The sequence below is a fragment of the Mauremys mutica genome, chromosome 3 (assembly GCF_020497125.1).
Source record: "Mauremys mutica isolate MM-2020 ecotype Southern chromosome 3, ASM2049712v1, whole genome shotgun sequence".
Classification (NCBI taxonomy): Eukaryota; Metazoa; Chordata; order Testudines; family Geoemydidae; genus Mauremys; species Mauremys mutica.
This window is the reverse complement of record NC_059074.1, coordinates 104,061,836-104,076,899: the sequence shown is the minus strand read 5'-3', so window position 1 is coordinate 104,076,899 and position 15,064 is coordinate 104,061,836. Positions and strand designations below refer to the sequence as shown.

The window sequence follows — 15,064 nt, the reverse complement described above, 5'->3', positions numbered from 1 at the left end:
AAAAATTCAAATACATCATTTCCCTTACTCTCCCTACAGATCACAGCTGGCCAGTTTTCTTACTACAACCTCCATAAACAAAGTATCCTCAGACAGTCTAGTTATCTGCCTAAAATCGCACAGGGGAAGAAGGACTACTCCTGCTTCACTCTTAAAAGACAACTATCCATCATTTCCTGCCTCTCTCTGAAGTATTTTTTTCTCCTCTTCACAAAAGCTACATTTATTTGGTTTAATATGTACTTTAGTGGGAACATCTAGGTAAACATGTCCAAGGACAAACTTCTTCCTTCTCCCATGATCCTCTCTTTTTCTGTTAATGTGAGCCTGAAAGGATACACACACAAGACACACAGGATAACCCAGACTACTGCCACTATGACTTATTCACATGATGGAGCTAAGGTGCCAAGTAATGTACCAGAGATATTGGCAAGGTCCCCCCCCCCCCGCCCTTAACTTTCTTGGCCTTCCAGAAGTACTTTCAAGAATACCAAATTAAAATCCTCTCTCTCAAACAATGCACATTGTGTTGCCATTGTAAACAAACCCCAGGCACAAGGGATGAGCCAACTGATCTTGGAAGCCGTGAAAGTCTCTTGTTAGCACGCACTTGGAAGCCTGTCTTTAAATGCTGATTGCATGAAAGCCAACACATGAGGGAAGAGATGGAACTTTCAAATGGGACTTGTACTTCTAAGTCCTCTAAGTGCTTTTTAAAATCTTTTCCACGTTCCAAGGAGAATAGAAGCTTAATTCAGTTTTCCATCTGTTGTGTACAAAAGCTTTGAAACAGTGGTGAAAATGATGTACTAGAACTCAGATTTTGAATCCTGGTACTGCTGAGGTTCTTCAACTTGATCAAGAATTGCAGAGCAAGTGAATGGATTATATTTTTTTTAATGTTTAATTTATTTATACAATACCATAAGCAACAAGGTACTGTACAGAAATATAAATCAAAATCCTTCTCTTGTGGCAATCTCAATCTAAATTAGACACAATGCAGTCACACAGCAATGCATGAGAAGGCAATAATCTAGCTTCTCTCTTAATTGGACAGCAAGAGAAACTCAAGGTTTATAACAAATAAAGATCAAATAATTTGTTTTTGTTTTGTATGCATCTCCATAAATTCCAGTTCTCTTTTAGAATAAGAATAAGGAACTCCTCCTGTCTTCCTTCAGACCATTTCTCAAGACCCATTTCTTCTGTGACATCAGCAAGTAATTAGCCAACTACTTAAGGATAGGTTGAAAGGGGCAATCAGAACTAGTTCATGTATACTTGTTTGTTCATATTAAAAAATATAAATGTATGTAATATTTTGATCGTGTCCCTCCATACCCTTGCCATCTTCGATTGTAAATGCTGTAGCCAGGGACTGACTTCATAAGCATTTGTACAGAACAATGATCTTGGGTTTATAGATTTTGATGTCAGAAGAGACCATTATGATCTTCTAGTCTGACTTTCTGTATAACAGGCTCAAGAAGCTCACCCAGTAATTCCTGCATCTAACCCATAACTTCTGTTTAGCTATTACATCTCTGAGTGGGGCATCTAAGCACTACTGCAATAGAAGTGAGACCTAAAAATAGGGGAGACAGTGGAAGTCTCTGACTCTGAAGTAAAGAGTAGCAGCTTCACTAGAAGTAATGAGTTACAAGAAGTGATTTACGGACTGAGGACGTAAATGGAATGTTGCATTCCCGTTATTACAGGACAGCATTAAAAACAATGATTTTAGGCCCGGAGAAGACAAAATTATCATTAAAATAGAAAAAATGACTGTTAAAATTGCACGGTGGTGGTCCTTCTTATCATGTCTCAATGATTTCCAGTTCAGACATGTTTAGTTTAAAAAGATTTTCTGTCAGTCCTACAAACTCAACCTGACTTCTGAGGGTCAGGGCAAGTTACTTCTGTCTTGTTACTGAGGAGGACATACAACAGTTATGCAGGCCCAATTGTGCCCTTAATGACACCTGTGCAACTCCACAATCTCCAAATTATGCCCATAATAATACCCATGTATCCTCAGTGCCTTCGGTGGGTTTGCAGAGGTGTACACAATTTAGTAATTATTCTGTTGTTGAGTCAAGAAGGAATAGCATCTAGTTTGGTGTCTCTTAACTGTGTTGGCTTTTCACTGTTAACAAATAAAAACAGAAATACTGAGATTTGTCAATAAAGTAAGCCAGTATGACTCTGAATCCACAAAAGATCCAATTTACTGAGTAATATGATAGTGTTTTTCAGGGGTGCTGGAACAATTTGTGTAGTGGGGGGTGCTGAGAGCCATGAACCAAACTGTAAACCCTGTATATGATGGAAACCACTTCAGGGTAGGGGATGCTGCAGCACTCCCAGCATCCTACTTCCAACACATGCTGTTTTTGCATGATCAATTTTCAGAGTAAAATCACGCTAAGCTAGAAGTAGGTGGCAGAGTATGGCTTAGAAGAGGGGGCAGTAGGCATTGACAGAGATGTGGGCTACAAGTATTCCAAAGCAGAATTGTACAGGGCTTTGAAGATGAGGAACGGAAATTGAATGTGTTAGAGAAAAAAACAGGGAGCCATGAAAGACCTTGGAATAAGTGATCACAAGAGTCATCTGTAAAAGATCAGAGAATCCAGGGTAACCATCTTAATTGTTCCATAATACTTCTTGTGGACATGGCTTCAGGGTCTAATGAGCCATTCCATACTCTGTGCACTTATCTATCCAGACAAGACATTCTTCATCAGGGCCTGTTAATAAGCTTGTCAGTACAAACAGAAGAAACTCTCTCTTAGGTGGTCCTTTGACCTCAGTGAATGTCAATGTTGAAGTCAACCAGAAAGACTGCTGTTCATCTTGGGGAGGAAAAATGGGCTGGAGTATTTACTCCATTATTATTTTTTCTCCCTACTTCAGAATCAGATTTTTTTTCCGGAGGAGTTGAGACAAATGCCTACACGCTGTGTCCCACAAGTGTCTTATCAGCCTACTGGAAGGCTCATGACAGGATGGTTTTCTTTTCCAGATGCCGTCCCACTATCAAGATTATTTGAAGTAGATCAGTTTGTAAGAATTAAAGATTTTATCTCCACCCTATTGATGTGCACTTAGATATTATGGAGATTGGCCCTATATATATACCATTGATAGATAAACTCAGAGACAAAATGTGGCTTCATGTCTTGGAGTCTTGTTAGAATCTGTTCATGAGACCTTCAAGCCTGTGAAGAAACTACATATAGGTGGCTAAACCCACATATCTCAAAAATGTGCCAGAGTAAATGTACTCATTACAATAGCAACTGTTTATCTCTTAACTCAACACAGAGGAATGTATTCTTAGGTCTATTTTTGCATACCTTCTGTTATGTCCGAAGACTGCAGTAAAGATAATTGAGCTTGTTGGTCTGTGGGTTATCCACTCTTGCTACTCTGCTATTCAACTGCTTCTTCCAACCCAGAGATCCAAGCTAGTGTAGAAAAAGAATAAATTTTTATGTCCTGCAGATTTGTATTCTGCTGAGTCTTGTATGCTATTTTGCATCTACAAGTGTTAGATTTTTTTTTGAGCCTGTTGATATCAAGGTTAATCACACAGCTGTAGAATTTATTGTAGATTAAATTATTTCAGATTAAATGTCTTTGTACAATTTCTATTCTTGACTTGCTATGTTTTTGACCTCATCCTTGCAGTAGAATGATCTGATTGCTTGTGACAGTTGAGCAAATATCATTCCTATTCAAAACAGTCCCTGCTATTTTGCATATACAGTGAGATTATATATTTAAAAGAAGGTGCCACCCATTTTTCTCTGCAGCGTTTGAAAAGCTGACATGGGGAAAAAGCTGTTTTCATCCGGCGGAGACTCCAGGACTGAAACGTACTTAAACAATATATTCGTTAGCTGTAGATCTTGAGGGGGATGGAGAATAAACGTGCGCGTGCACACAAAGTTTAGAATGCAAACATGATTTATTGCTGGCACTTCTCAAAAACTCTCAGGGAGATGATGGTGACGAGCAAAAGTAATAGAATTATCATAACAATCAAAAGTCACAGCTGTTGTTTTGAACGTGTAAATAATTTTTCTTTTGGTATATATTTGTAACTAACAAAAATAATAAGGTATGTGTCGCGTTACCATCCTGGGAAAAACTTTTGGGCAGACCGTTTTAATTACATTTAAAAATTGTCTTTTCTAACCTAGAAGGAGACCCCCCTGGGAAATTAAAGCTCTTTCTGACAGCTCATTGGGTTGCCTCCATGTTATCAATGAGCTCCTACTCTTTATGAGCCTCCCACACAATTATCAATAACATTTGTTGCAGTATTACCTTCATGTATACACACAGACATATGCATACATGCTCATCAATATGCAGAAAGTTCTGAAATTGTCAAATGTCATGGATATTTAAAAAATAAGCAAATGGAAATCCTGGGATCTGAAACTTTCATGACAGCTGAGGAGAAGTCCATTCTTCTCAGATTGTAACAGTTTAAAGCAGACCCCATTTTGGGCCTACATTCTAGACGGGACAAATAAGAACAGGCAGTCGATTGTGCAGAGTTAAGTTCAACTCCATTGCACATTCGGTTCAGTGAACGCTTCTGAAACAAGCTGTTGAGGACTTTCCAAGACCAGTAATATGTAGCAAGTTAAGGCATGGTCACCTTAGTTCCTGATTCTCCGGTGGCTAATTTGTTACCTCATAGAATAACAAGTAGCTGTTGACATAGATCTGATCATTAAGGGCCAGTCCAGCTCCCACTGAAGTCAGTAGGAATTAGATGAGGTCCTAAGACTGCGATGCCAACCACCTTTATTATACTGGAGTATTATATTGACCCTCCTGTTATCCTGCAGGTAGATAAACAGTGGGCAGGTGATTGGGGTTAATATTCTTTTAGAATTGAATGGATGCAGAAAATTATCATGTATTATTATCGAATTGAGTCTCACACCTTCATTATTTATTGCTAGAGGGAATCATGAGTAGAGTTGTTGGAAATACTAACAATGTAATCTGAAACCACACCAAATTAGCCTGGTTTCAGCATTTATTGAAACACAGAACTCAGTCTACATTTGTCACATGTTTAAATTGCATGAACTTGCTTCTCACATCTTGAGTGATCCGTAGTTTTGCATGGAACCTATGTCAAACGTAGCTTTATTGTGAAGTGTTATCATTTGAGGCTTTTAGATAAACAATGGCCTGTTGCTTTTACAGTTTCACTTTTGCAACTTAATGCAGCTGAGCATAGCTTTTTTGCCTGCGGTGAGGCCCAGTGTATGAAACAGTAATAGGGATTGCCTCTAAGTGTGGGATACAATATGAATATTAGTTCAGGAATTTTAAAGTGGCATGGAATCATTTGCATTAGTTAAATTTTCCAAGACCTCAGTTTCATTATTTCCAATTCTGATGTTGATATTATACAGTAATTGAAGTATGAGCACACAGGTTAGTGTGCAACCTAGGTAAATGTACTGTGAGCATTTAATAAAGTTTGGTTGGGACATGTATATGATTTTTAAAAAACAAGTTGGTAAGTGCAACCAATCATGAGCAGCCTAGGCTGTGTGTTACAATGCTAAACGGTACAGTATATTTACATTTTATGTCTACTTTTCTTTTAGCTGCAAGAGAATCAGTCTGGTTAGAAAAAGAAGAGAGGGCACGGCAGCATTATGAAAAACACCTGGAGGAACGCAAAAAGAAGTTAGAAGAACAGAGGCTAAAAGAAGAGAAAAGACGAGCTGCAGTAGAGGAAAAACGAAAGCAGAGAATAGAAGAGGACAAGGTAAGAGGACATTCCATACAGTCTTTCAGGAAACTTGCTCTCCACTAGATGAAGTAGCAACAAATTGACCAATATGTCATTTAAAAATTAGCAGTAGGGTTGGAATGTGAGTCAAGGTTCATGTAGGGTACATTGCAAAAGGAAGGCTTTTTTAACTTAACTTTTTTTAGCTGTGTCTGCACTGATGCAACTTTTTTATGGGTCCCTCTACAAAACTGATCTCCCCAGTCCAATAATATGTATGTTTAAAATACATCTGTGGCAAGGTACAGCAGAGCCAAAACTGACCTGAACATCAACATTTAAAACCCTGTAGAAAAACGAATTGTGGTACCTGTAGTATTGTTAGCAGGTTGCTAGTGATTCAGTGTAACCATAGTTAAATACTAAGTGCCTAATTCAGAAACTGTCAGGAATGTGAGAGAGAGGGTGACCAGACAGCAAATGTGAAAAATCAGGATGGGGGTGGGGGGTAATAGGATCCTATATAAGAAAAAGACCCAAAAATTGGGACTGTCCCTATAAAATCGGGACATCTGGTCACCCTAGGAGAATACAGTAAGTATAGATTTAATAATAAATTTGTTTCCCCTTAACTGCATGATGACTGAGCTGGCAGCTACTTGCTGTGTGACCCGTGGGCAAGTGAGCTCACCTTTCTGCTTTCCCTCCCACCTTTTGCTTGTCTTGTCCATGTAGAGTATGTCTACTGCAGTCAGAGGTGTGATTGCAGCTCATACGGGTGTTCCTGGGCTAGCTTTTATCTAGCTAGAATGACTAAAGATAGCAGAGAAGATGCGGCAGCACAGCCTGTACAAATGAACCCAAGCCCTGGGTTGCTTGACAACACTGGGGTTCATGCCACTGCCTCTTCACTGCTATTTTTAGCTGCGTAATCTAGACTACAGATAGCAGAACTATATCTGCCTGAGCAGCAGTCAAAGCTCCGGTTGTAGCATAGACTTCCAGTTAGATTGTAAGAAATTCAGAACAGGGACTCTCTCATGTACAGTGCCTAGCACAAGAGGGCACCAGTTTCAGTTAGGAGCTACTGTTATACAAATAATATGCGCATTGTTACTGGTCTCAAGCAGACCATCTGTTTTCACAGTTACATTTTTGTAGTTACCATAAAGCCCTGCTTTGACGTTAGCTCAGTTCCTTGAGTGGAATTCTCACGAAGCGCTGCCTATCAATCTGCATTTGACTCCAAGATGACCAGTACATTTTGTCCAGGTGGAAGTCAGCGTGCAGTGTGATGCGAATGTTCGTTAAAAACCCAGCAGCATCCAAACATATTCATACATTCTCCTGTTGTGCTGCAGGAACGACATGAAGCTGTCGTACGCCGTACAATCGAGAGGAGCCAGAAGCCCAGACAAAAGCAAAACAGGTGGTCCTGGGGAGGACCCATTCATAGAAGCAGCAGCGTTAATAATACAGGTAAAGGGGGAGATCCAGTTTCTCATCCAAGCTCCCGGTCTGTATGATACACTTTGTTCCCATAAAGAAGAAGGTAATGCAGTGCTAATTAGTTCAAGTTCTTTATTCATGATCCTAGCATTGTTTTGAAGATGGGCATGTTTTTTAACTCTGTGTTTGGCTAAGGGGGAGCAAGGGGAAATTCAGCTAAAGTTTAAACATCACTGAGGAATTGACTAACCCTGTAACTCCATCTATATCTAAAACTGCTCACTTCTGCTGCTTTGCTAGTTTTTGTGTGCACTTGTGTGTGTGTGCATGCGCTGTGTCACTAATCAAACACAAGCTACTACATGGAAGTGTTAGGTACCATAGGACAGCAAGAGAAAATTATTTTAAGAATTTCTGGTGGAAATTGTAAAATACAAATTTTAAGATGAAAATACAAATAGGAAGGGAAAACGTTCTTTGAAACCTGCTGTATTATGTTTAGTACCTTAGTTGGCAAAACAGGAACACAGAAGTTTGGTGGATGTTGAGAAATTGGAAGTGGGCAAAACATAAGGTGTAACAAGTTATAGGTTGAAGATCTATCGCATAACTGTCTTCTCTAAATGAAACTGCATTTACTGATTAATAATGTATATGTACCCTGTTAAGGTACACCTCAAACTGAAGAAGGGAATTCAGATGTGTTCTTGATGGATTCTTGCACCAGAAAATGGTGGATATATATTAGAAATCTATTCTTCCTTTAATGCATACACTTTAATAAGTATTGCATTCTTTTATCTAGAAGGAATAATGTGTTTACCAATCTGGTCACCAAAAAAGGACAAGAAACAGTTGGATTACATCTATTTTATTATACTGTAAAATTCAATAAACAGTTACTTTTCCATAAAATGTTCCTCTTCTTGCTTTGCTTATCTTTGTATAACTCATTTGCTTTTTATTTTTCTTTCTTTTGAAAAATCATTTGTCTTGCATTCTGTCCCTAGGTTATTTTGTTGAATCATCATTCACCTTTCTCGATTTAGCAGGCCTGGAGCACCACTTCAGATCTCTGGGTGGTGCTAGAAAACCTGGTACATGAATCACTGTGGTTTGTTGATTCCTCCACGTGTAGCTAGAACCTCAAGAAATAGGACTAGTAACTACCTGATGACCTCTAAACCAACATCATTTAGAGACAGTGCATGCTTAACGTCATACTACATAGACTAGAACAGTTGTTAACCCCCAGTGTTTAAGTACAGAGAAGTATTACTGGCTGACTTAAAGGATTTGGCACAATTCACTAAACTACTGTATACAGTGTACAGTAGATTGTATCATGTTGGCTTGGGTTAAATTTTACAAAGAATATTAACCATTTAAAAATGATCTTCTGGAATTCAATGAGATCTAATTTGAGTACATATTTTGGGCGCTATTTTGGCTTTGTTTTACCTTTTGCATACCGTATGTGAAAGATATTGATTTATATTTATTCTGCATCTCTTCTCAGCAGCAGGTCAGTTGCATTGGCGGCAGTTTTGTTCAAATAATGTTTTAAAACATGTTATCACAACTCTAGCCAACAAATGGTGATTGGCCTATTCTATGTTGACAGGTTTTGTATGCAACTGACATTCACACAGAATTCTTCCAAGTGAATGGCATCCATTGAAAATTAGTCTTTACGGACTGTATGGATTTATGAGGGCTGGATGGCAGGACTGATTTAAGAGAGACTTTCTCGAGTAGATGCTCTTTCTGCTGTTGTTTCTCATCTCCAAAATGCTTATGCTTTCTTTACACATCCTCTGTGGCAGCTACATGTGTATGCTGTTGGTGTAATGGCATACACTGTGTTCTCACATGACCAGAACAAGGTAGTAGGTCTTAGTTCTGCACTGCACCCACGCATGGAGAATGCTATTGGAGAGGCGCCAAGGAACATAAGAATTGCCATACTAGATCAGATGCAATGCCCAGTAAGTCCAGTATCCTATCTCCAATACTGACTAGCAACAAATGCTTTGGAGGAAGGTGCAAGAAACCCCACAGTAGGCAGATGTGGGGTAATCTGCCCCCCATGGAGGTTTCATCCTATTCCCAGTGGTTAGAGAGTGTCTTAAACTCTGAAACATGAGGTTTTATCTTTTCCAATAATCTCTGTTAGCACGAACGATTCTAACTCTGGATATTTTTGTTATCCATGTGAACATCTAGGCCCTTTTTGAATCCTGCTGAGATTATATAAAGCAAAAGATAAAACCAATTGCTCTGTGGCAGTGGATGAAAAATCAAATTTTAAAAAATCCTTTTGCCTTTCATCTCCAAGGCCTGTCCTCTGTACTTCACCACTGGTATGAGGAACTCCTACACCAATGTTTAGTGGGGATTTTCATGCAAAACCAGTTTGTCCACAACAACTATGTTTACATATATGTGAGTGGTAACGTGAGTATCGAATGTTGATGTACTCAGTATAATGAAAGCATTACTCAAGCGTAGATAATCTCTGAGAAAATGTCCACGTCAATATTGTCAAGGTTATTTGGACATATAGACCTTGATTCAGCAAAGCAATTAAGAACCTGTTAAACTCCCATTGACTTCAACTGGAAATCATTCTGTACTAAGGCCTAGATTTTTAAAGGTATTTAGGCATTACTACATTCAGCATTGCAACACCTAGCTGATTTTGGAGCCTAAGTCTCATTTTCAGAAGGGATTTAGGGTGAGTGAGGTAATATCTTTTATTGGAGCAATTTCTGTTGGTGAGAGAAACAAGCTGTCGAGCTACACCGAGCTCTTTCTCAGGTCTGTGGAGCTCCAAAGCTTCTCTCTCACCAACAGAAGTTGGCCCAATAAAAGATATTACCTCACCCACCTTGTCTCTCTAGTATCCTGGAACCGACATGGCTACAACAACACTTCATTGACTGTCAATGGGATTTTGGTTCCTAAGTGCCTAGATCCCTTTTGAAAATGAGACCTAGGCTCCTGAATTGGTTAGGTATTGCAACACTGTAGGTGCAGCAGTATTAAAGTGCCTAAATACCTTTAAAATCTGGGTCTAAGTGCTTTGCAGCCTAATGATGAACTCATAGGCACCAAGTTTCTAATCTGCCGGGGGTGCACCCCCTGGCTCTGCCCAGGCCCTGACCCCACTCCATCCCTTCCCCTAAGGGCCTACCCCGCCCTGCTTCTTCCCACCCCTGCTGCACCCCCACCCCTTTCCTGCCTCTTCCTGCCCCATCTCTTCCCGCCCAGTTCCGCCCCCGAGCATGCTGTGCTCTCACTCCTCCCTACTTCCTGATGCTGCAAAACAGCTGATCCGTGGCAGGCAATAGGCACTGGGACAGAGTTGGAGGCGCTGATTGGCAGGCCTGCCAGTGGGCAGGAGGCGCTGGAGGGAGGGAGAGGCATTGATAGGGGGGCTGCCTGACCACCATTTTTTTCCCAGGGGTGCTCATGCTTAAAGTGCTTTGGTGAATTGGGGCCATAAGTCTAAGCAAGAGTGGAACTGAGTTTCTGCTGTTCTTATGAGTAATTGTCAGTTTCCCAAACAAAAATCTACCTTGGAAGAGATTTAATTCATGCACTCATTTTCCCCCAAAATATTTTGGAGCAGAGAATGCCTATACATTGCTTTTTTTGGTCCTAGTTTCTCATTTTCTTCTGCTGTTGCCAACCTCTTTGGATTGTGTACAATCACTTTTTCAGTACTCTTGAAATATCTATCACATTCTTAGCAGGATGGGAATGCTGATTTTGCATCACTTGAACAGGAGATTGATGCAGTGTGATGCTGCATTCTGAAAGCCACAAAGCATAAAGAAAGGCAAAATAAAGCCCTTTGGTGTCATATACAAAGCATGTGTATTACAATTTTTTTTAGTCTTCTACATAGCATTTATTTTCTTTGTCTATTAAATCACATGCAGTTTAGGACTGACTAGCTTTGTCTTTGAACAGTGTAGGTGGAAAAATCAGTTTCTCTGATATGGAGTGTGCTACCTATACAGAACCCTTTGGCTTTGAGCCTTATCTTTGAATTCCTCTTGTGCCCACCCTCATTTGTCTCATGTGCTCGCTTTCCTCCTCCTCTACTGTGTCTTCTCTTTTTATATGTTCTGGATATTGATCTTCTGGTTTGCAACAGTACCCTGCTGAATAGCATCTGTGATTCAAGTGATGCTAAGGACTTTCTTGCTTTATAACCTGGTCTTGAAAAGATGGACCAGAGCATTAAACATGATACAGATTCCCTGTAATTTTCCATTTCATTTGAGCCTAGAGCAAAACCTATCTGCAAGTGCAGTGAAGTGAACATTAAAATCTCATCTTGTTTATTAGCTGCCCATTCAGATCTTCCATCTGAAACCTTGGATCACAGCTTGAGTGAATGAAAAACATCCAGGGTATCACTTTATTTACCTGCAATTAAAATGAAATAGTCTTGTGCCAAGTCTTTAAGTCATCTGTAAAATGTCCACTGAGAAGTCCTTTCTATTTTTAAAGTTTTAGTGATAGAGCAGAAATTCTCTAGTCCTATATTATCCTCCCGTTAGTGTGCTAGGAAGTTGCATTATTGCATGTGGGCTGTCAATTAGCATTATCTCCATTTGTTTTAGATCCAGACAGGAGGTCTGTTTCAACAATGAACCTCTCGAAACATGTTGATCCAGTCATTAACAAGCGGCTCTCCTCCTCATCTGCAACATTACTAAATTCTCCAGACAGAGGTACAGTTGAAAGACAGAGAGAGAAAAGTGTTCTTTATTGATTCATTGTTTTTAACAATCTCTGCAGATACAGTGAGCATTTGTAGTCATTTTCTATTTAAAGAGGAATGAAAAGACTTCAAATGGTTGAAAGAAGTAAATGAACATTCTCTTTGCAAGAAGAACTATATTTTTAAAAGATCAGAACTTGCCTGAACGATTTCATTTAGCAAGTGATAAAAGCGGTGCTTCTGTCAGGTTTTTAGTAAATGAGTGGCAACTACAGAAACAACACATCTCTCCATAGCGCATGCAACCATTTTATTTTTATACATTTATTTATGTTGAGTCATGCTGCCCATTTTGCTTTTCATGTGTACTTTGGTTCCAATTCTTGAACTTCTGGAAACATGTTTCACAAAGCTTTTAAGTAGCGAGTACATTAAGTACATTCATGTTGCTGATTTATTTAAATTTAACTAAGCAGTTAGATATTGCTCATACAATGTCTGTTTATTGATTTTCTGTGTTCCTTTAGCTTTAGAAGGTTGCTCTGTTGGAAGAAATGCCTTGATATTTTCAGATCTGCAAACAAGATTAACAATCAGACTTTTAATCAACAGCACAACATGCAATATTAAATTGTGAGGATTTATAAGACAAAGTTCATCTTAAATGAGTTTTATAAAATAAGTTATTTTGATAACTTCATGTGAAAAGAAATGGACCAAGCTTTTTGACAAAATGTTCTATATAGGATCATTTCCCGTTCCCAGCAAAGGACAAAAGGGACGTCCTGCATTTCATCCCAAATTTGAATTACTGTATATGAGCACAGAAAATATAATATATAGAGAGATATTTTAAAGAATACAGTTTGTTATATCGTGAAACTGATTGGAAAGCCTCTATCTGTATCTCTTTAACAAAATGTGCTGCAATGAGTTCATGTTTGTACGCGTGATTCTGTATATAATGTCTGTTTGTTTCTATATGTTTAATACTACACACCATATTGATAAGATTTGAGGGCAATAGCAATAAACTCTTGCCTGTGGGTTAAAATAATTGCTGAGGTTGCTGATCTGGGGGGAAGTATGTCATGGTTTTAGGAAATTATGTAACTCCAGAACAATAGTTTCTTCCAACAGCTATTGAAACCCAGTCAGTATAAATTTCATTATCCTTTCAGATTTTTTGCATTTACTGTTGCCATTCTTTACAAGTGATGGCTCTGTTTTGTAGGGTGGTGTTGAGGGGTTATGACAAAACAGTAGCAGTAGTGGAATGTGCATGATAATTATGTGGAATATCGCCCACTGCGTCTGTGGTCACAACCAGTTGTATGGGTAGGGGTTATGACAAAACAGTGGCAGTAGTGGAATGTGCATGATAATTATGTGGAATATCACCCACTGTGCCTGTGGTCACAACTGATTGTATGGGTTTGTGGATAATAGAGCATATTCATTTCAGTCATCTGTCTACTTTTCGACCTGGTCTTAATGTTGTTTTAAAAAGATTGAAAAGGCTAATACATTATTTTCAGGGGGCTGGATAACAAGGCCACAGAACTTAACTGTGCAGAGATATCATGTAGTACTTTTGCAAAAGTTAGGACTAAGCTATATTATCCTCATTAATAAATTATTAAAAGAAAGGAAACACGACTCTTCAAAAAGTGAGTTTTCACAGGACTCTCCAGACTTCTGATTGAGGGTTTGTACAGTCCTTTGAGAATACAAAGAACTGTACATAGTAGTTGCCATAACTCCCTCCCCACAGCATTTACCAACAGCTCCCACCTGGTGTTATCTCAGATATTACTTTCCTGTGCTAAGTATAAGGCAATACTGCTGTATCTCTGACACCACTGTGTGTTGTTGGCAAGCTGCTGGTAAATGTTGACTTTCCATTCGGAACCAGTACAAGTGCCAAGTATTACTGTTACTCTAGGATTTTCTTAAGGCACATGGTTTCTCAGTGAACCTGTGATAAGCGGGTGCCTTTATAGATCTGTTTGTGTGTTGTTGCGTGTGTAGAGTATACAGTACATTACCCCAGGGTGGAGACATTTCACTAATAAATCCTCCAGGCAAGAAGGTGTAGTGCTTCAGGGCACAGGTGTGAATACTAGACTCCTTGGAATCACAGATTCCAATATCTTCAGGGCTGACAAAGCCTTTCATCCTATCAAGCTAGTCTAATAAGTACCATCCCGTGCAGTTTATTGCATAGGGTCTTCTGGCTAAAACCCTAAATGGTGAGGCAGTGTTTGCTCTGCCTGAACACTAAAAGAGCCGTAGCCATTTTCATGAAAATAGGGCTTAGCCCTTATGCCCTTCGCCAACACTTATGGATGATCTCAGAGGACAGGGCAACACTGGCATCCTGTATAAGGCTCTTTAAATCTGTTTTTGGAAAAAGTTAGTGAATGTTCCACTAAAGCCTGCTAGCAGGTACCCAGGGCATTGGCTCCACCCTAACCCAGCTGAGCCCCTAACTTTAGAGAGACAGAGTGGCCTCTCCAGTTAGCTCTTAAGAAAGGCTCTTAAAAGAACTGTGCTGTGCAAGAGAAAGAAGAGGCTCCTTCTTCATCTTCCTCAGTGCACCCAGGCAGATTTTGCCCTAATCCTAAGCATGATGCCTGGAACTGGAGTATGATGAGCTTATCGTAGGTGGCTTATATCTGCCACCAAGGACATGACTTCTGTTAAGTAGTATCTTTTAAATGGTTGAAGAACAGGGGACTTTTCAGTTCATACTAAGAAAAAGGTTTTCATTAATGGACATTTAACTTTGCCCACAAGACTTTTTAAAAAAATGTATTCATTCCCTTTCAAGTTCAGCATTATTGTGCAGCTTTTTATTATAGTTTTAAAACTAGTCAGGCTGCTAAAACGGGTTTCAAACTGTACTTTGTTTGCACTAAACATGAATAATTAACATAATTCAAACAAGGGAGTTGATACCAGAGACTTTAAGAAAATTAAATAGTGTTCTTCAAGGAAAACTTCATTAACTGGATGTTATTTTAGGTTCTGTAGGAGTTACACGTTCTTTGCTTTGCAAGGCCATCCTCTCTGAAATTGTTTTTCTTCAAAATAAA

General features: G+C 39.2%; 1 protein-coding gene across 4 annotated transcripts in view; it reads left to right on the top strand.

Annotated features, from left to right (window-relative positions):
• The window catches only part of MAP7 (microtubule associated protein 7), a 197,567-nt gene that overhangs the window by 140,466 nt on the left and 42,037 nt on the right, over window positions 1-15,064 (top strand). For all 4 annotated transcript variants that reach the window (XM_045010039.1, XM_045010040.1, XM_045010038.1 and 1 more), the window contains exons 4-6: window positions 5,652-5,815; window positions 7,141-7,258; window positions 11,866-11,976. In XM_045010039.1, the coding sequence (XP_044865974.1) occupies window positions 5,652-5,815; window positions 7,141-7,258; window positions 11,866-11,976 (393 nt within the window). The remainder of the gene's footprint in view (window positions 1-5,651; window positions 5,816-7,140; window positions 7,259-11,865; window positions 11,977-15,064) is intronic.